At 39.8% G+C, this 24,973-nt stretch overlaps 1 protein-coding gene across 4 annotated transcripts in view; it reads left to right on the top strand.

Annotated features, from left to right (window-relative positions):
* The window catches only part of LOC134355571 (bridge-like lipid transfer protein family member 3A), a 161,699-nt gene that overhangs the window by 109,458 nt on the left and 27,268 nt on the right, over positions 1 to 24,973 (top strand). For all 4 annotated transcript variants that reach the window (XM_063065628.1, XM_063065629.1, XM_063065626.1 and 1 more), the window contains 2 exons: positions 7,381 to 7,574; positions 15,151 to 16,682. In XM_063065628.1, the coding sequence (XP_062921698.1) occupies positions 7,381 to 7,574; positions 15,151 to 16,682 (1,726 nt within the window). The remainder of the gene's footprint in view (positions 1 to 7,380; positions 7,575 to 15,150; positions 16,683 to 24,973) is intronic.

The following is a 24,973-nucleotide window of genomic DNA, read 5'->3' as shown; positions in this document are numbered from 1 at the left end:
ACTATAGCCTTCCATATCCCTACAATCCATGTATCTATCCAAACTTCTCTTAAATGTTGAAATCTAACTCACTTGTGCTGGCAGCTCATTCCACACTCTCACAACCCTCTGAGTGTAGAGGTTTCCCTTTACGTTCCCCTTAAACTTCTCACTGTTCGCCCTTGGCCCATAACCTCTGGTTGTAGCTTCAACCAACTTGAGTGGAAAAAGCCTGCTTGCATTTACTCATATTTTTGTATACCTCTTTCAAATCTCCTCTCAATCTTCTACATTCTAAGAAATACAGTCCTAACCTATTCAATCTTTCCTTAGAACTCAGACTCAGCAACATCCTTGTAAATTTTCTCTGTACTCTTCCAACGTTGTTTGCAAATTTCCTGCAGGTAGGTGACCAAAACTGCACACAGTACTGCAAATTAGGCCTCAGCAACGTCTTATACAACTTCAGCATAACATTCCATCTCCTGCACTCAATACATTGATTTAAGAAGGCCAATGGACCACAATCTTTCTTTACAACCCTAACTATATGTGACTCCACTTTCAATGAATTATGTAGGTATATTCCCAGATTCCTTTGTTCGACCATACTCCTCATTCTCTAACTCCCACCGTATGTGAAAGACCTTCCCTGGTTGATCCTACCAAAGTGCAAAAACACATACTTGTCTGAATTAAATTCCATCTGCCATTCTGCCATTTTTCAGCCCTTGTTTCCAGCTGATGCAGATCCTTATGCAAGCCATGATAGCCTTCCTCACTGTCTACAAAGCCCTCAATCTTATTATCATCTGCAAAGTTACTGATCCAGTTAACTACACTATCATTCAAATCATTGGTACAGATGACAAACAACAAAAGATCCAGCACCAATCCCTGTGGCAGTCCACTCGTCACAGGCCTCCAGTCAGAGAGGCAACCCTCTACTTCCACTTTCTGGCTTTTCCCACAAAGCCAATGTCTAATCCAGTTTGCTACCTCATTTTGAATGCCAAGCGACTGAACCTTTTTCTTTCTTTTTAAATCTTTTTATTAAGTAAGTATACAAAAAAGGTAAGCCATATAAACATTAATACAATGTTAAAGTATAATAAAATTCCAAAAGATAACAATACCAAAAAGAAAATACTACAAACAATGTAATTTAAGCATAAGAAACCAAGATAACATAATAGTATACTAAATTTTATATATATCAATGGAAAAAAAAAGAAAAAAAAACCCCAAAAAAAAAACCCACCGTGCAGCTAACTAAAAGCAAAGCAAAGCAATGGGCTAACTTGAAACCAAACAGAGTTAAACTTAAAATCACGTCCTCAATCCCGACCTCCATTATAACAGTGAAAAAAAAACAAGAAGGGTAAATATTACATTAAATGAAAATATCGAATAAAAGGTCCCCAAATCTGTTCAAATTTAAATGAAGAATCATAAAGGTTACTTCTAATTTTCTCCAAATTCAAACATAAAATCGTCTGAGAAAACCAAAAAAAGGTAGTTGGAGTATTAAGCTCTTTCCAATGTTGTAAAATACATCTTTTCGCCATTAAAGTAAGAAATGCAATCATTCTACGGGCTGAAGGGGAAAGATTACTAGAAATTTTAGGTAGTCCAAAGATAGCAGTAATAGGGTGAGGAGAGATATCTATATTTAATACCTTAGAAATAATATTGAAAATATCTCTCCAAAAAGTTTCCAAAGTAGGGCAAGACCAAAACATATGAGTTAAAGAGGCTATCTGCCCCGAACATCTATCACAGAAAGGATTAATATGCGAGTAAAAACGCACTAACTTATCTTTGGACATATGTGCTCTATGAACCACTTTAAATTGAATTAGGGAATGTTTAGCACAAATAGAGGAAGTATTAACTAATTGTAAAATCTGCCCCCAATCATCCACAGAAATGGTAAGCCCCAATTCCTGTTCCCAATCTACCCTAATCTTATCAAATGGAGCTTTCCTAAGTTTCATAATAATATTATAAATCATAGCCGATGCACCTTTCTGACATGGATTAAGGTTAATTATCGAATCTAAAATATATATAGGAGGAAGCATTGGAAAGGAAGAAAGTATAGTACTTAGGAAATTTCTAACTTGTAAATATCTAAAAAAATGTATTCTTGATAAGTTATATTTATTAGATAATTGTTCAAAAGACATAAGGGAACCATCTAAAAATAAATCCAAAAACCGTAAAATACCCTTAGTCTTCCAAGTTTGAAAAGCGCGATCCGTAAAAGAGGGAGGAAAAAATATGTTACCTAAAATAGGAATCGCTAACCCGAATTGACTAAGATCAAAAAATTTTCTGAATTGAAACCAAATGCGCAAAGCATATTTAACTATCGGGTTAGAGACCTGCTTAAGGCGTTTCGAATCAAAAGGAAGAGAGGAACCTAAAATAGAACCAAGTGTATAACCCTGAACAGATTGTAATTCCAATGCTACCCATTTAGGAATAGATAGTATGTCCCGGTCAAGTAACCAAAATTTCATATGTCGAATATTAATAGCCCAATAATAAAATCTAAAGTTAGGTAATGCTAAACCTCCATCTCTCTTAGCTTTCTGTAAATGTATTTTACCCAGTCTCGGATTCTTATTCTGCCAAATAAATGAAGAAATTTTAGAGTCAACTTTATCAAAAAAAGATTTAGGAACGAAAATTGGTAATGCCTGAAACACATATAAAAATTTTGGCAAAAAAAACATCTTAACTGCATTAATACGACCAATCAAAGTTAAATATAAGGGAAACCATTTAGATGAAAGTTGAGTAATATGGTCTATTAATGGTAAAAAGTTAGTCTTAAATAAATCTTTATGTTTACAAGTAATTTTAATCCCAAGATATGAAAAGTAATTATTAATCAATTTAAATGGAAATTTATAATATAAGGGAAGATGTTTATTAATCGGAAAAAGTTCACTCTTACTAAGATTTAATTTATAACCTGAGAAAAGACCAAATTGTGCTAATAACTCTAAAACAGCAGGAATGGATCTCTCAGGATTAGAAATATATAAAAGTAAATCATCAGCATAGAGTGATAATTTATGGGACTTTAATCCCCGAGTTATCCCAGTAATATTTGAAGATTCTCGAATAGCAATTGCAAGAGGTTCTAATGCAATATCAAATAATAGGGGACTAAGAGGACAGCCTTGTCGAGTACCACGAAAGAGAGGAAAAAAAGGTGAGTTTAAAGAGTTAGTACGAACCAAGGCTACAGGGGAGTGATATAACAGTTTAATCCAGGATATAAATTTCAAGCTAAAATTAAACATTTCAAGCACCTTAAATAAATAAGGCCATTCTACTCTATCAAAAGCTTTCTCGGCATCTAAAGAAATAACACACTCAGGAACATTTTGTGAGGGAGTATAAACGATATTTAACAATGTACGAATATTATAAAAAGAGTAACGACCTTTAATAAAACCCGTTTGGTCTTCCGAAATAATAGAAGGAAGTACTTTTTCTAGTCTATTTGCTAATAACTTAGAAAAAACTTTAGAATCAACATTTAATAAAGATATTGGTCTATAAGATGCACATTGAGCAGGGTCTTTATCCTTCTTTAGTATTAAAGAAATTGATGCTCTATTAAAAGATTCCGGAAGTTTACCAAGTTTCAAAGAAGCAAAACATTTATAAAATTCAACGGTAAACCCATCAGGGCCAGGAGCTTTCCCCAGATTCATAGAAAAAATAACATTCTTAATCTCATCCATTGTAATGGAAGTATCTAATAAAGAAGACATATCCTGTGAAATCTGAGGGAAGTCTAACTTATCTAAAAAATCATTCATATATTTAGAATCTCGAGGAGACTCTGATTGATATAAAGAAGAATAAAAATCACAAAAGGTTTGATTAATCCCCACATGATCCAATATCAATCGATCATTTTGGTTATAAATCTGATTGATTTGAGATTTAACATAATTAGATTTCAATTGATTAGCCAGCAGCTTGCCAATTTTATCACTGTGAACATAAAAATCACTTCTTGTTTTCTTTAATTGGTTTACAATCGAGGACGAGAGTAGTAAACTGTGTTCCATTTGAAGTTCAGTTCTTTGTTTGTATAGCTCCTCAGAAGGAGCCATAACATATTTCTTATCAATTTCTTTAATCTTGTCCACAATTGCCATCTCCTCCTGCTTCTGTTTCTTCCTCAAAGCAACGGAATACGAAATAATCTGACCCCGAATATAGGCTTTAAAAGTGTCCCAAAGAGTGTTAACCGAAATATCTTCTGTATGGTTAATTGTAAAAAAAAGCTCAATCTGTTCATTCATAAAATTAACAAAGTCCGAGTCCTGAAGCAACAGCGAATTAAAACGCCATTGTCTATTGTTTGGTATATTGGCCATAATTTTAATAGAAAGCTTAAGTGGAGCATGATCCGAAATGGTTATAGAATCATAATCACATTTAATCACTGAAGGAATGAGACGAGAATCAATGAAAAAATAATCAATTCTTGAATAGGAATGATGAACATGTGAAAAGAAGGAAAAATCTTTTTCCTGAGGATGCAGAAAACGCCAAATGTCCGTCGACCCAGAATCAGAAAGGAAAAAATTAATCAAATTTGCAGATTTATTAGGTAAAGTCCGTAAAGGAGCCGAACGGTCCAAAGCTGGAGATAAACAGGTATTAAGATCTCCGCCCCAAATCAATGAAAACTCGTTCAAATTCGGAAACTGATCAAACAATGATTTATAAAATTCCGGACAATCCATATTAGGAGCATAAACATTAACCAAAACTACTTTTTTATTAAATAGTAAACCACTAACCAATAAAAATCTACCTTTCGGATCAGAGATAATATCCTGTTGTATAAAAGTAACTGAGGAATCTATAAAAATAGAGACGCCTCGAATCTTAGCATTGGAGTTCGAATGAAATTGTTGTTCCTTCCAGAATTTGAAAAAACGTAGTCTGTCCCCCCTCCGTACATGGGTCTCTTGTAAAAATAAAATTTGTGCTTTAAGTCTCCGGAACACTTTAAAAACTTTTTTCCTTTTAATAGGATGATTAAGACCATTAGTATTCCAGGAGACAAAATTAATAATAGACTCCATAAATCCTAAAGTCAACCCACAACAAGGAGGATTGACAATAGGCGCGACCCACAAACCCGGAGAGGAAACAGAACATACAAAAGATACCGGGGAAAAGGACGCAACCAGTACTTCAATAATGTATATAGCGCGACTGAACCTTTTTGACCAGCCTCTCATGCAGGACGTTGTCAAATGCTTTGCTAAAGTCCATGTGGACAACATCCATCGCCGTGCCTTCATCCATTTTCCTGGTAACTTCCTTGAAAAACATAAGGTTGGTTAGAAATTACCTACAACACATGAAGCCATGCGGACTATCCTTAATCAGCCCATGTCTATCCAAATACTTACATATCTGCTCCGTTAGGATACTTTCCAATAGCTTTCCCACAACTGATGTCAGACTCACCGGCCTATAATTTCCTGGATTCTGTTTAGAGCGTTTTTTTTAAAGCAGAACCACAGTGGCTTTCCTCCAATCCACCAGTACCTCTTGCTGTCACTGCGAATGTTTTAAATATCTCTGCTTGGGCCCTGGCAATTTCTGCACTTGCGTCACGTAGGGTCTGAGGGAACAGTTTATCAGGTCCTGGGGATTTGTCTACTCTGATTTGCCTCAGAGTAGTAATCGCCTCTTCCTCTGTAATCTCTACAGGGTTCATGAAGCTGATGCCACTTTGCCTCACTTCTATGGACTGCATCCATTTTCCAAGTCAACACAGATGAAAAGAATGCACTTGAGATCTCCCCCATCTATTTTGGCTCCACATGTGGATTACCATTCTGGTCCTCCAGAAGGCTAATTTTGTCCCTTACAGTCATTTTGCTCTTAACATATCTGTAGAATCCCTGAGGATTCTCCTTCACCTTGCCTGCTACAGTAGTTTAATGCCTTCTTTTAACCTTCCTGATTTCTTTCTTAAGTGTTCTCTTGCATTTCTTGTACTCCATAAGCACCTCATTTGTTCCTACTTGCCTATACCTTCTATGTACCTCTGTTTTTCTCTTAACCAGGGCTTCAATATCTCTTAAAAACTGTTTCCTACACTTGTTATCTTTAGCTTTCATTCTGACAAACACGTACAAGCTTTGTACTCTCAAAATTTTGTTTTTGAAGGGCTCCCACTTTCCAAGTACACCTTTCCCAGAAAACAACCTGTCCCAATCCACACCTGCCAGATCATTCCTGATACCATCTAAATTGATTTACTCCAATTTAGAATCTCAACCTGCAGACCAGACCTACCTTCTTGTATATTTACTTTGAAACTTACGGCATTATGGTCACTGGATACAAAGTGTTCCCCTACACAAACTTCTGTCACCTGCCCTGTCTCATTCCCTAATAACAGATCCAGTATCACACACTCATTGGAACTTCTACATATTGATGAAGGAAATTTACTTGAACACATTTGACAAACTCTATCTCATCTAGTCCTTTTACGGTATGGGAATCCCAGTCAACATGTGGAAAGTTAAAATGACTGCTACAACAACCTTGTGTTTCTTGCTGTGATCCTTTTCCAAATTTGTTCCTCTAAATCCCTAGGACTTTTGGGTGTGTCTGTAATATAGCCACATTAAAGTGGTCAAATCTTTATTTCTCAAAGGCCTCTGTAGTCACGTTCTCCAGTCTCTCCTGATGAGAGCACTACAGTGACATTTTCTTTGACTCGTAACACCACTCTTTCTGCTCTGTCACATCTAAAACAACAGAACCCCAGAATATTGAGCTGCCAGGCCTGCCACTCCTGCAACGAGGTCTCACTAATGGCTACAACGTTATAATTCCAGGTGCTGATCCATGCCCTGAGCTCATCTGGATTTCCTTCAATAATTGCATTGAAATATACTCAGCTCAGGACACGTTGCACCATGCTCAACCTTTTGATTCCTGGCTTTGCTGAGGTCTTACCGACCTCTCCATCCACAACCTCTCCACTACCTGTTCTGGCACCCTGATTCCCATCCCCCTGCAACTCCAGTTTAAACCCCACTGTGCAGCATTAACAAACTTTCCTGCTAGGTTAATACTAATAACAAAAATGTTCCTACTCTCACTGTTGCAATAAGGATATCCAAATATAAATAATGTGACTAAATTGCATTCACAATTATCTGTGAAAGCTTGATTTTCTCTCATTAGGTTATCTGGATGTAAAAAAAATCTCTGCTAATTAAAATCCCCTTTCCCTTTTGATGAAATTTCCATGCTAATTTTTTTTCATTTTATACTTTTCAAGTAAAGTGTTTCATTGTTTGCCTTTATCTCACTTTCTTCTCTTCACAGTGCCTTGCCCTAATCTTTATGTGAAACTGAATGCCTTGCAATTTACATTGGATCCAGTGAGCTTGTTGTGGGTGAACTCCTTCACTTTGGACCTGTATCAGACCCTTCAGCAGTTCAAAGCCATCTATAAATTGAATAACTCCGTGAAAGTGGATGAACATGTTGATTTTTGTATGAATGGACTCGTGTTGAAGGTTAGTCATCACCTCACTGTATTTAATAATGAAAAATGCATTCATAGTTGAAAGGGGATGTGGAATAATGATAGAGGTATGATTTTGATTTTGTTTTTGTCTGAGTAGGAAACAATTTCCACTTTTGAAAGGAGGAAATGCATTTCAGTTTTGCTAAGCTCTGAACTCCATCTACGTGTTTTCATTGTCCAATTAGCAAATAGCAAACTGTGCAAAAAGGAATCTCTTAATATCACATATTCTATTATTGTTTGATGCTTATACTTGAATAAGCACAGCCTCTATCTACAGTATGTGTAAGTGCACTGTATGAATGGGTAATTAATAAAATTAGCTTTCTTTAAAGCACATAAGTGAATTTTGCCAATTTTTTGTTATTTATACAATGTCCAGTAAGCACACATATTACTTTCAAGGTCTGGGTCCCTTCATATAAATTCAGTTCACAGTGAAGTATTTTAAACAGTGTAATTCTCATTTTGTTTCCATTCTTTCGCTTCTAACCTTTAAAACTGATGTACTATGCTTACTGATGTGTGTTTGGTTACTGTCTTTCATACTACTTAAAATAATCCATCATTTAGACCATAAAACAGAGGAGCAGAACTGGACCACTTGGCCCATTGAGTCTGCTTTGCCATTTCATCATGGCTGATCAGTTACCCTCTCAACCGCATTCTCCTGCATTCCTTCAGAACCTTTCGTGTCCAGACTAATTAAGGACTTATCAACCTCCATCTTAAGTTCACCCAGTGACCAATGTTCCTTCTAATTTGTACTGACCAGTGTGCACTAATTTGTAATGTGTTGTGCTGCACAACTTTTTACCCAGTGACAAAAACGTGCGTACTGAATAATTTCTTGAAGAAAAGCATTATAGATAAGCCAGTTCTAAAATCTGCAGACAAACCATCGCAAAATCCACGTCATCAACACCGTCCGCATCAGAAACCAGAATAGGAGATATGATTATGTACGATCGTGAAATATACTTAACATGCCAATGAGGTAGAGGGGGACAACCTTTTGTGCACAGTTTAAATTCTTTTGTGTGCTAGTAGCAAAAGATGAGTGCACACACACACGCCTTAGAGGGAACTTTGCACGTGACTTGGCCTTCACAGCCTGCTGTGGCATCAAATTCCACAGATTCACCATCCTCTGACTAAAGAAGTTCCTCGTCATCTCTCTCCTAAATGGATATCCCTATATTTTTAGGCTGCCCCCTCTGGTCCTGGACACTCCTGCTAAAGGAAACATCCTCCGCATTCACTCTGTCTGGGCCTTTCAACATCCAATAGGTTTCAATGAGATTCCCTCTCAATCTTCTAAATCCCAGTGAGTATAGGTCCAGAGCTATCAATCACTGCTCACGATAACAAGCCTTTCATTCCAGGAATCATTCTCATGAACCTCCTCTAAACCCTCTCTAATGTCAGCGCATCCTTTCTTAAATAGGGGACCAGAACTCACAATTCACCAGGTGAGGCCTTGCCAATGCTTTATACAGTCTCAACATTACATCCTTGCTTTTATATCATAATCCTCTCGAAACGCCTGCTAACATTGCATTCACCTTCCTCACCACTGATTCGACCTGCATATTAACCTTTAGGGAATCCTGCACAAGGACTCAGAAATTTCTTTGCTCCTAAGATTTTTGAATTCTTTTCCCCATTTAAAAAAATACTCTATCCCTTCTACCGGAGTGCATGACCATACACTTCCTGACACACTATTCTATCTGTCACTTCTTGGTCCTTTTTCCCAATCTGACTAAGTCCTTCTGTAGTCTCCCTGCTTCCTCAGCACACCCTACCCCTCCATGTTGCTCACACCTATCTTTGTATTGTCCACAGATTTGGCCATAAGCTATTAATTTCATCATCCAAATCATTGACATACAACCTAAAAAGAAGTGGTCCCAACACAGAGCCCTGTGGAACACTACTAGTCACTGGCAACCAACCAGAAAAGGATCCCTTTATTCACACTGCCTCCTGCTAGAATCTTTCCTGTAATATCACGGGCTTGTAGCTTGTTAAGCAGCCTCATGTGTGGCACCTTGTCTGAGGCCTTCTGTAAAACCAGAAACACATCACCCAATTCTCCTTTGTCTATCCTGCTTGTTTTTTCTTCAAAGAATTCCAACAGATTCGTCAGGCAAGATTTCCCCTTGAGTAAACGATTTCCTACAATCTATTTTACCATGTGCCTCCAAGTACCCCGAAATCAAATCCTTAACAATTGTCTCTACTGTCTTTCTAAATCCTCTCATCTCTGTCCTAACTGGACATCCCTCTGTTTTTGAGGTTGTGCCCTCTGGTCAGACTAACTGGCCTAACTGTCTTTTCTTCTGCCTTTTCCAGTCCTCCGGAAGCATGCCAGACTCTAGAGATTGTTGAAAGATCATTACTAATGCCTCTACAGTCTCTTCAGCTACCTCTTTTAGAACCCTGGGCTGCAGACCATCTGGTCCATGTGACTTATCTGTCTTCAGACCTTTCAGTTTTCCAAGCACCATCTCCCTAGTAATAGCAACTGCACTCACCTCTGCCCCCGACACACTCAAACTTCCGGCTTACTGCCAGTGTCTTCTGTAGAGAAGGCTGATGCAAAATACTAAATCAGTTCATCTGCCTTTTCCTTATCACTCATTACTCTCTCTCTAGTGTCAATTTCCGGTGATCCAATATCTACTCTCACCTCTCTTTTATTCTGGAAAACATTTGGTATAATTTTTGATATTATTGGCTCACTTCCCTTCATATTTCATTGTTTTCCCCCTTATGGTTTTTTTAGTTACCTTCTGTTGATTTTTTTTTACTTTCCAATCCTTTAACTTCTCACTAATTTTTGCTCGATTACATGCCCTCTCTTTTGATTTTATGTTGGCTTTGACTTCCCTTGTCAGCTAGGGGTGTCATCCTGCCTTTAGAATAATTCCTCTTCTTTGAGATATATCTATCCTGCATCTTATGAATTGCTCCCAGAATCTCCAGCCAGTCCTGTCTGCTGTCATCCCTGCTTGTGTCTCTTCCCAATCAGCTTTGGCGAGCTCCTCTCTCATGTCTCTGAAATTCCCTTTACTCCACTGTAATACTGATATATCCGACTTCAGCTTCTCCCCCTCAGATTGCAGGGTGAATTCTATCATATTATGATCACTGTAACCTATGGGTTCCATTACCTTAAGCTCCCTAATCATATCTGGTTCATTACACAATACCCAATCCAGAATCACTGATCTCCCAGTGGGCTCAACCACAAGCAGCTCCAAAAAGCCATCCCGGAGGCATTTCATGAACTCTCTCTCATGGGATTCAGAATCAACTTCTTTTTCCCAATCTTTCTGCATGTTGAAATCCCACATGACTAATGTAACATTGCCTTTTTGGCATGCTCTTTCCATCTCCCGCTGTAATTTGTACACTGCATTCTGGCTACTGTTCGGAGGCCGGTGAATAACTCCTATCAGGGTGGTCTTACCCTTACAGTTTCTTAACTCTACCCTCAAGGACTCTACATCTTCTAATTCTATATTACCTCTTTCTAAAATTTGATTTCATTTATTTTTTTGCCAGCAGAGCTACTCTACCTCCTCTGCCTGTTACTCTGTTTAAGTTAGCCACCACTTTGAACTCCTTGGTAAAGTGTCCTCTTGGCTTTTATTTTAAGAGCGAAAGAGTTAAGTTCTGAGAATGCAGTGTCTCTAAATTTGCAGATAACTCTTGGTTCTCTTTTTCTAATGTTGATCTGGTGATCAACTGCTATTTTTTTCATGGAAACTGACCTTAAAAATTGCCCTCGATTTTGGTGAGAGAACTAATTTCTGCAGTGTCCAGTCAGTTCATTTAGGTTTCTAAGAGATAAGCTGTCTATTTTCTATTTACATAAATGTACTATAAAGAACATAGAACAGTACAGCACAGGACAGGACCAGGGTTATGTCTGTGCTGACCAGGATGCTGTTGTAACTATTTCCATCGGCCTTCATGTGGTTCTTACCTCTTCCTTCCTTCCTTGTTCATAAATCAGTCTACCTCTTAAATGTTGCCATCATATCGATTTCCGCCACCTCCCCTGGCAGCCTGTTCCAGCATCTTCCACTCTCTGGGTAAAAACAAAGTTTTTCTTTTACATCCTCTTTAAGCATTGCCCCTTTTACCTTAAAGCCATGCCCTCTAGTACTTGATATTCTGCCCTGGGAAAAAGTCTCTGACTATCTTCCCTGTATGCCTCTCGTAATTTTATTTACTTCCATCAGTTCATCCCTCACCCTCTAACACTCCAGAGGAAACAATTTAGATTTGTCCAGCTTCTTCTAATAGCAAAACTCTCCAATCCAGGTAACATCCTGATGAAGTTACAGTGTCAATGCAAGGAGCACTCGTAACAAGGTGGATGAATTAAAAGTGCAGATTGTTATTAATGAATATGATATAGTTGGGATCACAGAGACATGGCTCCAGGGTGACCAAGGATGGGAGCTCAACATTCAGGGATATTCAATATTCAGGAGGGATAGACATGAAAGGAAAAGAGGTGGGGTAGCATTGCTGGTTAGAGAGGAGATTAACGCAATAGAAAGGAAGGACATTAGCCGGGAGGATGTGGAATCGATATGGGTAGAGCTGCATAACACTAAGGGGCAGAAAACGCTGGTGGGAGTTGTGTACAGGCCACCTAACAGTAGTAGTGAGGTTGGGGATGGTATTAAACAGGAAATTAGAAATGTGTGCAATAAAGGAACAGCAGTTATAATGGGTGACTTCAATCAACATATAGATTGGGTGAACCAAATTGGTAAGGGTGCTGAGGAAGAGGATTTCTTGGAATGTATGCGGGATGGTTTTTTGAACCAACATGTCGAGGAACCAACTGGAGAGTAGGCTATTCTAGACTGGGTATTGAGCAATGAGGAAGGGTTAATTAACAATCTTGTCGTGAGAGGCCCCTTGGGTAAGAGTGACCATAATATGGTAGAATTCTTTATTAAGATGGAGAGTGACATAGTTAATTCAGAAACAAAGGTTCTGAACTTAAAGAAGGGTAACTTTGAAGGTATGAGACGTGAATTAACTAAGATAGACTGGCAAATGACACTTAAGGGGTTGACGGTGAATATGCAATGGCAAGTATTTAAAGATCGCATGGATGAACTACAACAATTGTTCATCCCAGTTTGGCAAAAGAATAAATCAAGGAAGATAGTGCACCCATGGCTGACAAGGGAAATTAGGGATAGTATCAATTCCAAAGAAGAAGCATACAAATTAGCCAGAAAAAGAACCTGAGGACTGGGAGAAATCCAGAGTCCAGCAGAGGAGGGCAAACGGCTTAATTAGGAAAGGGAAAAAAGATTGAGAGAAAACTGGCAGGGAACATAAAAACTGACTGTAAAAGCTTCTATAGATATGTGAAAAGAAAAAGATTGGTTAAGGCAAATGTAGGTCCCCTACAGACAGAAACAGGTGAATTGATTATGGGGAACAAGGACATGGCAGACCAATTGAATAACTACTTTGGTTCTGTCTTCACTCAGGAGGATATAAGTAATCTTCTGGAAATAGTAGGGGACAGAGGGTCCAGTGAGATGGAGGAACTGAGGGAAATGTTAGTAGGGAAGTGGTGTTAGGTAAATTGAAGGGATTAAAGGCAAATAAATCCCCAGGGCCAGATGGTCTGCATCCCAGAGTGCTTAAGGAAGTAGCCCAAGAAATAATGGATGCATTAGTGATAATTTTTCAAAACTCTTTAAATTCTGGACTAGTTCCTGAGGATTGGAGGGTGGCTAATGTAACCCCACTTTTTAAAAAAGGAGGGAGAGAGAAACCGGGGAATTATAGACCGGTTAGCCTGACATCGATGGTGGGGAAAATGCTAGAGTCAGTTATCAAAGATGTGATAACAGCACATTTGGAAAGCGGTGAAATGATCGGACAAAGTCAGCATGGATTTGTGAAAGGAAAATCATGTCTGACGAATCTCATAGAATTTTTTGAGGATGTAACTAGTAGAGTGGATAAGGGAGAACCAGTGGATGTGGTATATTTGGATCTTCAAAAGGCTTTTGACAAGGTCCCACACAGGATATTAGTGTGCAAACTTAAAGCACACCGTATTGGGGGTAAGGTATTGATGTGGATAGAGAATTGGTTGGCAGACAGGAAGCAAAGAGTGGGAATAAACAGGACCTTTTCAGAATGGCAGGCAGTGACTAGTGGGGTAGCGCAAGGCTCAGTGCTGGGACCTCAGTTGTTTACAATATATATTAATGACTTAGATGAGGAAATTAAATGCAGCATCTCCAAGTTTGCGGATGACACGAAGCTGGGCGGCAGTGTTAGCTGTGAGGAGGATGCTAAGAGGATGCAGAGTGACTTGGATAGGTTAGGTGAGTGGGCAAATTCATGGCAGATGCAATTTAATGTGGATAAATGTGAGGTTATCCACTTTGGTGGCAAAAACAGGAGAACAGATTATTATCTGAATGGTGGCCAATTAGGAAAAGGGGAGGTGCAACGAGACCTGCGTGTCATTATACACCAGTCATTGAAAGTGGGCATGCAGGTACAGCAGGCGGTGAAAAAGGCGAATGGTATGCTGGCATTCATAGCAAGAGATTCTGAGTACAAGAGCAGGGAGGTACTACTGCAGTTGTACAAGGCCTTGGTGAGACCACACCTGGAGGATTGTGTGCAGTTTTGGTCCCCTAATCTGAGGAAAGACATCTTTGCCATAGAGGGAGTACAAAGAAGGTTCACCAGATTGATTCCTGGGATGGCAGGACTTGCATATGATGAAAGACTGCATCGACTAGGCTTATACTCGTTGGAATTTAGAAGATTGAGGGGGGATCTTATTGAAATGTATAAAATCCTAAAGGGATTGGACAGGCTAGATGCAGGAAGATTGTTCCCGATGTTGGGGAAGTCCAGAACGAGGGGTCACAGTTTGAGGATAAAGGGGAAGCCTTTTAGGACCGAGATTAGGAAAAACTTCTTCACACAGAGAGTGGTGAATCTGTGGAATTCTCTGCCACAGGAAACAGTTGAGGCCAGTTCATTGGCTATATTTAAGAGGGAGTTATATATGGCCCTTGTGGCTTAAGGGATTAGGGGGTAGGGAGGGACGGCTGGTACAGGATTCTGAGTTGGATGATCAGCCATGATCATACTGAATGGCGGTGCGGGCTCGAAGGGCCGAATGGCCTACTCCTGCACCTATATTCTATGTTTCTATGATTCTATACCCCCTCTCCAAAGCCTCCATAGGTTCTATATCCTGTAATGCAGCAATCAGGTATGCACACAATGCTCCAAATGTGGCCTAACCAAAGTTTTACACAAGTACAACATGACTTCTGACTTTTCTACTCAGTGCCCAACTGATAAAGGTAAGAATATTATTTACTGTCTTTGGTCCTCTGTCCACTTGTTTTGCCACTTACAGAGAGCCAAGGACTTGCAATGTGTTGTTGTACATTTTACTGGCATTTAAAATTTGTTTAGTTCCACGATCTGATCCACAAAATAGTTTTAGATTTACGTTTTTATCTCTCTCTGCCTTCTAGCTTGTAATTCCAGTGGACCAGAATGTAATGGCGCATCCAGACAAGCCAGAATACATTACCATTCAGACTTCAGATGTTGTGGCTACAAACACGCGACACTCACCAAACTGTAAGCACTCTGATCTCCAAATGATGCTGAAAGCCTTTAAAGACTGTGAATTTTTTCATGTGTCTTATAAGGAGTTCCCTAAGTCTGTAGACAGTTTTGATGTGCTTCAAACTGTATTTTTTCATCATGCTTATGAGCAACAAATCAATCTGGACAGAATTAGCACTCAGAAGAACCTTGCCCCTGATGCGTTAAAAACATCATCAGCTGCAGACATATGGTCACTCCATTTTTCTCAACTCTGGTTGGACTTTGAAGGTAAAGAGAGCTCAAAAGACAAGCCTTTCAGCTTTGTGGATGCGTTTCCTCTTTCCATATGGGTGTCTCGACCATCCAAGGCACAATCGAGTTACTCAACATCTGAATGCACTGCTAATTTAGAAGATTGCAAAAGTAGCATGGATCATAAATTTAATATGTTCAGTTGTACAGAGTCCTTTGGAAATGGACTGCAGGATTTCACGGCCACGCAAACACTCAGGTCATCGGAAGGAATTGATGCACATCTGAGCACTCAGCAGGCAAGAGCGAGACAATCCAACAGAAAGGATGACTCTGAGGCAGATGTCCATGTTCTTGTGTACAGCACTGCCCATGTAAAAGCACGCATGAACCACTACCATTACCTTGTATTACTGCGGCTGAAGGAATGTTTTGCTCAGCTGCAGGATGACTTGACTCAGGATAGGGAAAGATTGACTAAAAATATTGTTAAATCTGGTAGTACTTGCATGGGATTATTGATTAATAGTGCTGAAATTGCTTTACTGCTTCATCCAACTCCAACCACAGATTGTGACCTACAATCTGAAAACTCAGAAAGCACAAGCCTTGCTGAGTCCGAGCTTTCGCCTTCTGAGAGTAGAGAAAAATTGGCTGAGGAGGAGAAGCCTCTGGACAGAATAAATGACCAGCTGGATAATACCATCAGGTCTGTGGATGATAGTGGAATTCACAATGGGGATTTGAGTATGGTTACCTTATTGGATAATGGAGTTTCAGAACAAGATGGAACAATTGTGAGTGATGCTCCTTTATCTAATGCTCAGGCAGTAGGAAATCAATCATCTGAAAAAGGACTTGTGGAAGAAGCATATGAAGCAGTAGAATCACTAGCGGCTGAGGTTTCTGAAGACAGCAGTGTTCACCACATTCCAGATACCACTTTAGAAAAGAGTGAGTCTTTGGATTTACAAACAAGTAGAACATTGAGCAACGTCACACAGATGGATCTTGCTCCTTTTGAGAATGTTGCTGTGGATTCAACTCCATTGAGTGTGTCAAAGGATGTTGCTAAAGAAGCTCTGCTGATGACTGTGGACTTAACTAAAGAAGCTGTTTCTCTGACAAAGGATGCTTTCAGTCTCAGCAAGGAGAAGATGGCTAACACTATGCAAAAGATGCTTTCCTTGTCTTCCTCCAGGTATGAAAATTTACTGTAGCAGTAAATGATGCCTTTTAGATTGTCTAAATGTAATCAACTCATATTACACAAAGGATAACTAAAATAGGCTTTTTGGTGAAAGTGTAAACTGCCACCTCCTTTTCCTCAATATTAAAACATGTGGAGCGGGGGAATGGAGTTTTACTTTTGCATGTGGCATTCTCTTGAAATGAAAGGATCAGCTTTAATTCTGAGAATTTCTTTCAGTTCCACTTCCACCACTTCTTCCCAAAGAGTAGCAAATTGTTGTCAACAGCTTGTAAAAAGATAAGCTTTTTAAGCATTCCATTAATTTTCACCAAGGACTGTTGTCTGTGGAATTGTGGCTTAATTCCTCTATAACTTGGCGAACATAAGGTGTGCATGCCCCTTCTCATAAATTTCTTAGAGCAATTGCCTGTCCAAAAGATCATTTAAACCTCAGTGTAGAGATTGGCTTTGACAATTCACGGAAGTATTTGATACTTTACTGAGAACTTGTCCCCAAGTTTTCATCACAGAAGGTCAAACATAAGGTGGTGCTCCATCTAGAGACCTGAAGTGTTCTATCTTTCATTCACCTATTGTTGTTAGAATTTATTCGGCAGTTTGTAATTTTAAATTAAACAATTATTCAATGCCCACTTAATCAGTCAGAGTCAAATTTAGGTTTTTCATATTTTGTGAGATTAATCTGGAGAAGGTGTGGATATCAAAAGCAGACCACACTAGATGAGTAATGCCCACAGAATGCCAAAAATTGGTTCTAAAATTGGTCTAAAAATGGCTAATTATTTGTGGATGTGGTTTGATAAGAGATCCTTACTCATTCTGATTTTTGCACACTCGAATGACAAATGAAGGAATGTATTTTGAGGTCTTGCCATATCTCAGTGTGTTTTACAGTAAGTGCTTCCTTGTTTTGTGACAATTTATGTGCAAGATTTTGTGACATAAATCATTTTGTTTAAATGTATAAATATGGACCAAGAGACCTAAGGAAGCACATACAGATTGAAAAGCAAGGGATTGCTGTGTACTTTATAAAGCATTTAGTGTCTCAATACAATCTCTCATGTGAAAGATGGCACTTCTAACAGCGCAGAACCTCATTGAATACGAATGTGATTAACTCTAATTAAGACACAGCTATATTTGTGGGAAAGTCAAAATAAAGTGCATTGAACATTGACTGAGGAAAACAATTCAGCTTGCTGAGGCATGTTTTGGCATTTTTTGACCCTCCCTGAGCAGAGACATTGTTAGTTCCATTTTGAGAACAAAGAGGGATTCTCGAGCAAATATTTGGGATATTACTTAATTATATGAGTGCTTTACCACTTTGATACAACGTGTGGCAAAACTTCATTGCTTACAAATGTAGAACGGATTTTGTGTGAAATGTCTGGGTAAATTAAGCCAAATGAAAATACTAATCCACCGTTTGGTTTCTGCACAAATTTGGCCTTAAAGCTATGAAGTAAAGGAACAGTGAAACTGGGCAAAACTAGCTCAATTTTCAGAATAAAAGCTACAGTGCTTGATTTCCTTGCTACTTTAAGACTGCCTTAAATTCAGCTTTTGTTTCTTCTACTTGTAAATTTGAGCCACAATCACTGGTGATAAATGTGTCTTTTGATTTTGGCAGCAGAAATTCCTCTTAGTAATGATTCTCTTCCCTTCAGTCCATGATGATTGATACAATGGAAAGCAGATTTTTAATAATCTACTTTGGATGACCTGAGGCATAAAAGGCATATCGACTGTGACATCAGAGACACTTTGTTACCTATGAAAATAGAATTTGGTTTTGTGAAGTTTCATGAGTCAAGTTGACAAGACCTCTTTTGCGTAAGTTCAGGAGAATGGCTTGTGCTCCTTGTCAGGTTAGTCCAAACAAATGACAGAGACAGCAATGTTGATGGCAAACTTCCACCATTAATGTGGAGAAGCCAAGTTGGTACATTCTTTTGCAACAAACAGTGTGAAGTTGTCACCACATGAATAACTTGGGCAATTTTGGATGATTTGTAAGTTCATAAGTGTTTGGTCTTGCAGATAATACTGAAGCAGATTGTGCAATAAACGGAGGAAATACAAGTACACGATTCCTTGAAAGTAACATCAGGGACAATAAATCGGGTGGTGAAAAAGGCTTTTGGCACATGAACAATCATTAGTCAAGGCATGTAGTGTCGAAGTTGGCATATTATATTGCTGTTGTGCAAGACTTGAGACTACATTTGGAATATTTTGTTTCATTTGATCATCTTGCAATTGGAGAGATGCCATTCAGCTGGAAAGCATGCAGAAAAAACTCATGAGATTGCTGAGCCTCTGGCGATGATCTTTGAATCATCAATGAGGATGGGAGAGGTTCCGGAGGATTGGAGGGTTGCGGATGTTGTTCCTTTAGTCAAGAATGGGAGTAGAGATAGCCCAGGAAATTATAGACCAGTGAGTCTTACTTCAGTGATTGGTAAGTTAATGGAGAAGATCCTGAGAAGCGGGATTTATGAACATTTGGAGGGGTATAATATGATTAGGAATAGTCAACATGGCTTTGTCAAGGGCAGGTCATGCCTTACGAGCCTGATTGAATTTTTTGAGGATGTGACTAAACACATTGATGAAGGAAGAGCAGTAGCTGTAGTGTATATGGATTTCAGCAAGGCATTTGATAAGGTACCCCATGTAAGGCTTATTGAGAAAGTAAGGAGGTATGGGATCCAAGGGGACATTGCTTTGTGGATCCAGAACTGGTTTGCCCACAGAAGGCAAAGGGTGGTTGTAGACGGGTCATATTCTACACGGAGGTCGGTGACCAGTGATGTGCCTCAGGGATCTGTTCTGGGACCCCTACTCTTTGTGATTTTTATAAATAACCTGCATGAGGAAGTGGAAGAATGGATTAGTAAGTTTGCTGATGACACAAAGGGAGGTGTTGTGGATAGTGTGGAGGCCTGTCAGAGGTTATAGTGGGACATTGATAGGATGCAAAACTGGGCTGAGAAGTGGCAGGTGGAATTCAACCCAGATAAGTGTGAGGTGGTTTTTTGGTCAGTCAAATATGATGGCAGAATATAGTATTAATGGTAAGACTCTTGGCAGTGTGGAGGATCAGAGGGATCTTGGGGTCCAAGTCCATAGGACGCTCAAAGCAGCTGCGCAGGTTGACTCTGTGGTTAAGAAGGTGCACGGTGTATTGGCCTTCATCAATCGTGGAATTGAATTTAGGAGCTGACGGGTAATGTTGCAGCTATATACGACGCTGGTCAGGTCCCACTTGGAGTACTGTGCTCTGTTCTGGTCGCCTCACTACATAGAAATGGTGCAGAGGAGATTTACAAGGATGTTGCCTGGATTGGGGAGCATGCCTTATGAAACAGGTTGAGTGAACTCGGCCTTTTCTCCTTGGAGCAACGGAGGATGAGAGGTGACCTGATAGAGGTGTATAAGATGAGAGAGGCACTGATCGTGTGGATAGTCAGAGGCTTTTTCCCAGGGCTGAAATAGTTGCCAGAAGAGGACACAGGTTTAAGGTGCTGGGGAGTAGGTATAGAGGAGATGTCAGGAGACAGTGTTTTCATCAGAGAGTTGTGAGTGCATGGAATGGGCTGCCGGCAACAGTGGTGGAGGCGGATACGATACTTTTAAGAGACTTCTGCATAGGTACATGGAGCTTAGAAAAATAGAGGGCTATGGGTAAGCCTTGTAATTTCTAAGGTAGGGACATGTTCGGCACAACTTTGTGGGCCAGAGGACCTGTATCGTGCTGTAGGTTTTTTATGTTTCTATCACTGTGAGGGCTTGAGGAACTGGGTTTAAGGGAGGGGTTCGGCAGGCTAAGGTTTGATTCATTGAAGCATAGGGGAATGAAAGATGATCTTAGAGATGTTTAAAGTTAAGGGCATAGACAGGATACATGCACAGTTGTTTTTCTTCCAGCGTTGGGGGATTTGAGAACGAGAGAAAATAAGTTTATGGTGAAATAGGAGGGATTTAATTTGCAACCCAAGGAGCAACTTTTTCATCCAGTGTATGGTCTAGTATATAGAACGAGTTGTCAGAGAAAGTGGTTGAGGCAGATATGTTAACAAAATTTAAAAGCACTTGGACAAATATATGGATAGGAAAGATTTAGTGGGACATCAGCCAAATACAGGCAAATAAGACATTTAAAGGCACTATCTTGGTTAGTACAGACCAGCTTGTGTCTTTGCTGTATGACGCCTTGGCCCTATTTGTCTTCTATTTTCAGGAAGTACCTGCGTTAGTCCACAGCAGCAAAATCTACATAGTACCTTAACTCAATGAAGTCCTTTTTAGAAAGGTTCAGTGAAGGGATCATTCATCACCATTTAGTTTGACTAAATAATTAATGAATAATTTTTAAAACCAACAACCTGTCTCTGAATGAACAAAACAAAAGAGATGGATGTTGACTTCAGGAGAGCACGGAGCGACCACTCTCCACTGAACATTGACGGCTCCTCTGTTGAGATCGTTAAAAGCACCAGATTTCTTGGTATTAGCCTGGCGGAGAATCTCACCTGGTCCTTCAATACCAGCTCCATAGCCAAGAAAGCCCAACAGCGTCTCTACTTTCTGTGAAGACTGAGAAAAGTCCATTTCCCATTCCCCCTATCCTCATCACATTCTACAGAGAATGTATCGAGAGCATCCTGAGCAGCGGCATCACTGTCTGGTTCGGAAATTGCAACACCCTGCAGCGGATAGTGAGGTCAGCTGAGAAGATCATCGGGGTCTCTCTTCCCGCTACTGCAGACATTTACACCACACGCTGCACCTGCAAATCTAACAGTATTGTGAAGGACCCCACTCATTCCTCACACAAACTCTTCTCCCTCCTGCCATCTGGCAAAAGATACCGAAGCATTTGGGCTCTCACGACCAGACTGTGCAACAATTTCTTCCCCCAAGCTATCAGACTCCTTAATACCCAGAGTCTAGACTGACAGCTACATCATTATATTGTAATTTGTCCTCTACTGTGCCTATTGTCTTGTTTATTAATTATTGTACTGCCCTGCACTGTTTTGTGGACTTTATGTAGTCCTGTGCAGGTCTGCAGTCTAGTGCAGTTTTTATATTGTTTTACATAGTCTAGTGTAGCCTTGTGCTGTCTCACATAGTCTAGTGTAGTTTTCTGTTGTTTTACATGGTCTAGTGTAGCCTCGTGCTGTCTCACATAGTCTAGTGTAGTTTTGTGTTGTTTCATGTAGCACCAGGGTCCTGGAGAAACGTTGTTTCGTTTTTACTGTGTACTGTACCAGCAGCTTATGGTCGAAATGACAATAAACTTGACTTGACTTGAAAACAGTTTCACAATAATGTATGTCTCTATATTCTGCAGTCAGAGATCATAAGGATTATTTAGACTGACTCTTGTCAGCTTTTGTCTCCCAATAGGCAGGATGACAGCACCACCATGTGGTTATACTGTTCAGTCCATGGCAACAGTTTTCTCTCACATCCTAGACATGCTGTTTGTCAGGTTAATTGTCTACTATAAATTACCCCACAATAGGTGGGTGGTAAGGAAATTGGTCTTGAGCAGGTGAGAGATGAGGGGTTTCTGGGGCAATCAGGATAGGATTGTCCTGGCTTTATGGATGGCACAGTCCTGCGAGCAGAGTTGCTGCCTTGTTGTTCCAGCAGGCTGGATTCAGTCAGACCTCCTGTCCTAATTATGTGGACTTTGTATGTGACCATATTGCTTTCCTTGGGATGCTCCATTTTCCTCCCACATTTCAGACGTGCAGGGTTTTCAAGCAAACTGCCCACTGCACATTGCTTCTGGTGTTTGGGTGAGCGAGATCCTGAGATTCAATGCAAGAAACTTCAACATGTCGTGCAAATGCCACAAATATTTAAGGCAAGTGAAATGTAAATCTTTACAAAGGAGTGAGTACATCTATACAAAGCACTGGTAAGCGCATGTTGAGTACCCAGTTTTGTTTTCCCGTGGAAGGGTATACTTGCTGGGGAGATAGTGTGTTAAGTGTTTACCCCTTTGATTCTCAGAATGAGAATACTGCCCAAAAAGTATAACTTGAGCAGGGCACTTAACCACATTGATATGCAGAGGGATCTTGGCACCCTGGAAGTAGCTGCAGAAATTGATAAGTTGGCAAAGAAGACATATGTCATGCTTGCCTTTATTTGTCGAGGCATTGAGTTCAAGAGTCAGAATGTTCTGTTGCAGCTTTATGAGATTCTAGTTAGGCCACATCTGGAATATATTCAGTTCTGATTGCCTCATTGTGGGAAGGATATGGAGGCTTTGGAGTGGATGCTGAAAGGTTGCCTGGATTAGATGGCATGTGCTAGAAGAAGAGATTGGATGAACTGGGGTTGTTTTCTCTGGAGCTGCTGAGGCTGATAAGATACTTGATTTATAGATTTATGAGAGGCATAGATAGACAGCTGGTATCTTTATCCCAGAATTGAAATGTCTAATACAGGGCATTTAAGGTGAGAGGGGGTAAGTTCAAAGGAGATGTATGGGCAAGTATTTTTTTTAACACAGAATGGTGGGTATCAGGAATGCACTGCCAATAGTGATGGTAAAGACAGATATGGAGAAGGATAGGACTGGACCCAGGGTTGAGATTTTTGATTGGAGAAAGGCTAACTTTGAGGAGATGCCAAAGAATTTAGAAGGAGTGGATTGGGACAATTTGTTTTATGGGAAGGATGTAATAGAGAAATGGGGGTCTTTTAAAGGTGAAATTTTGAGGGCACAGAATCTTTATGTTCCTGTTAGGTTGAAAGGAAAGGTTAAAAGTTTGAGAGAGCCGTGGTTTTCAAGGGATATTGGAAACTTGGTTCTGAAAAAGAGAGAGATCTACAATAAATATAGGAAGCATGGAGTAAATGAGGTGCTCGAGGAATATAAAGAATGTAAAAAGAATCTTGTGTGGGCACGTGGCCAAGTGGTTAAGGCATTGGACTAATGACCTGAAGGTCGTGAGTTCGAGCCCCAGCCGAGGCAACGTGTTGTGTCCTTGAGCAAGGCACTTAATCACACATTGCTCTGCGACGACAGCACTGGTGCCAAGCTGTATGGGTCCTAATACCCTTCCCTTGGACAACATTGGTGTTGTGGAGAGGGGAGACTTGCAGCATGGGCAACTGCTGGTCTTCCATACAACCTTGCCCAAGCCTGCGCCCTGGAGAGTGAAGACTTTCCAGGTGCAGATCCATGGTCTCGCAAGACTAACGGATGCCTTTAAAAAGAATCTTAAGAAAAAAAATTAGAAAAGCTAAAAGAAGATATGAGGTTGCTTTGACAAGTAAGGTGAAAATAAATCCATAGGATTTCTACAGTTATATTAATAGCAAAAGGTCCCTTAGAGAACCAGAGTGGACAGCTATATGCCGAGACAAAAGAGATGGGGGAGATCTTGAACAATTTCTTTTCTTCGGTATTCACTAAAGAGAAGGATATTGAATTGTGTAAGGTAAGGGAAACAAGTAGGGTAGTTATGGAAACTATGATGATTAAAGAAGAGGAAGTACTGGCACTTTTAAGGAATATAAAAGTGGATAAGTCTCCGGGTCCTGACAGGATATTCCCTAGGACCTTGAGGGAAGTTAGTGTGGAAATAGCAGGGGCTCTGACAGAAATATTTCAAATGTCATTAGAAACGGGGATGGTGCCGGAGGATTGGTGTATTGCTCATGTTGCTCCATTGTTTAAAAAGGGTTCTAAGAGTAAACCTATCGGCCTGCAAGTTTGACGTCAGTGGTGGGTAAATTAATGGAAAGTATTCTTAGAGATGGTATATATAATTATCTGGATAGACAGGGTCTGATTAGGAACAGTCAACATGGATTTGTACGTGGAAAGTCATGTTTGACAAATCTTATTGAATTTTTTGAAGAGGTTACCAGGAAAATTGACAAGGGTAAAGTGGTGGATGTTGTATATATGGACTTCAGTAAGGCCTTTGACAAGGTTCCACACGGAAGGTTAGTTAGGAAGGTTCAATCGTTAGGTATTAATATGGAAGTAGTAAAATGGATTCAACAGTGGCTGGGTGTGAGATGCCAGTAGAAGTGGTCTGTTTGTCAGTTTGGAGGCGGTTGACTAGTGGTGTGCCTCAGGGATCTGTACTGGGTCCAATGTTGTTTGTCATATATTGTCATTAATAATCTGGATGATGGGGTGGTAAATTGGATTAGTAAGTATGCAGATGATACTAAGATAGGTGGCATTGTAGATAATGAAGTAGGTTTTCAAAGCTTGCAGAGAGATTTGGACC

The sequence above is a fragment of the Mobula hypostoma genome, chromosome 13 (genome assembly GCF_963921235.1).
Source record: "Mobula hypostoma chromosome 13, sMobHyp1.1, whole genome shotgun sequence".
NCBI lineage: Eukaryota > Metazoa > Chordata > Chondrichthyes > Myliobatiformes > Myliobatidae > Mobula > Mobula hypostoma.
The sequence above is the reverse complement of the archived record's forward strand: the minus strand, read 5'-3'. Positions and strand labels throughout refer to the sequence as shown.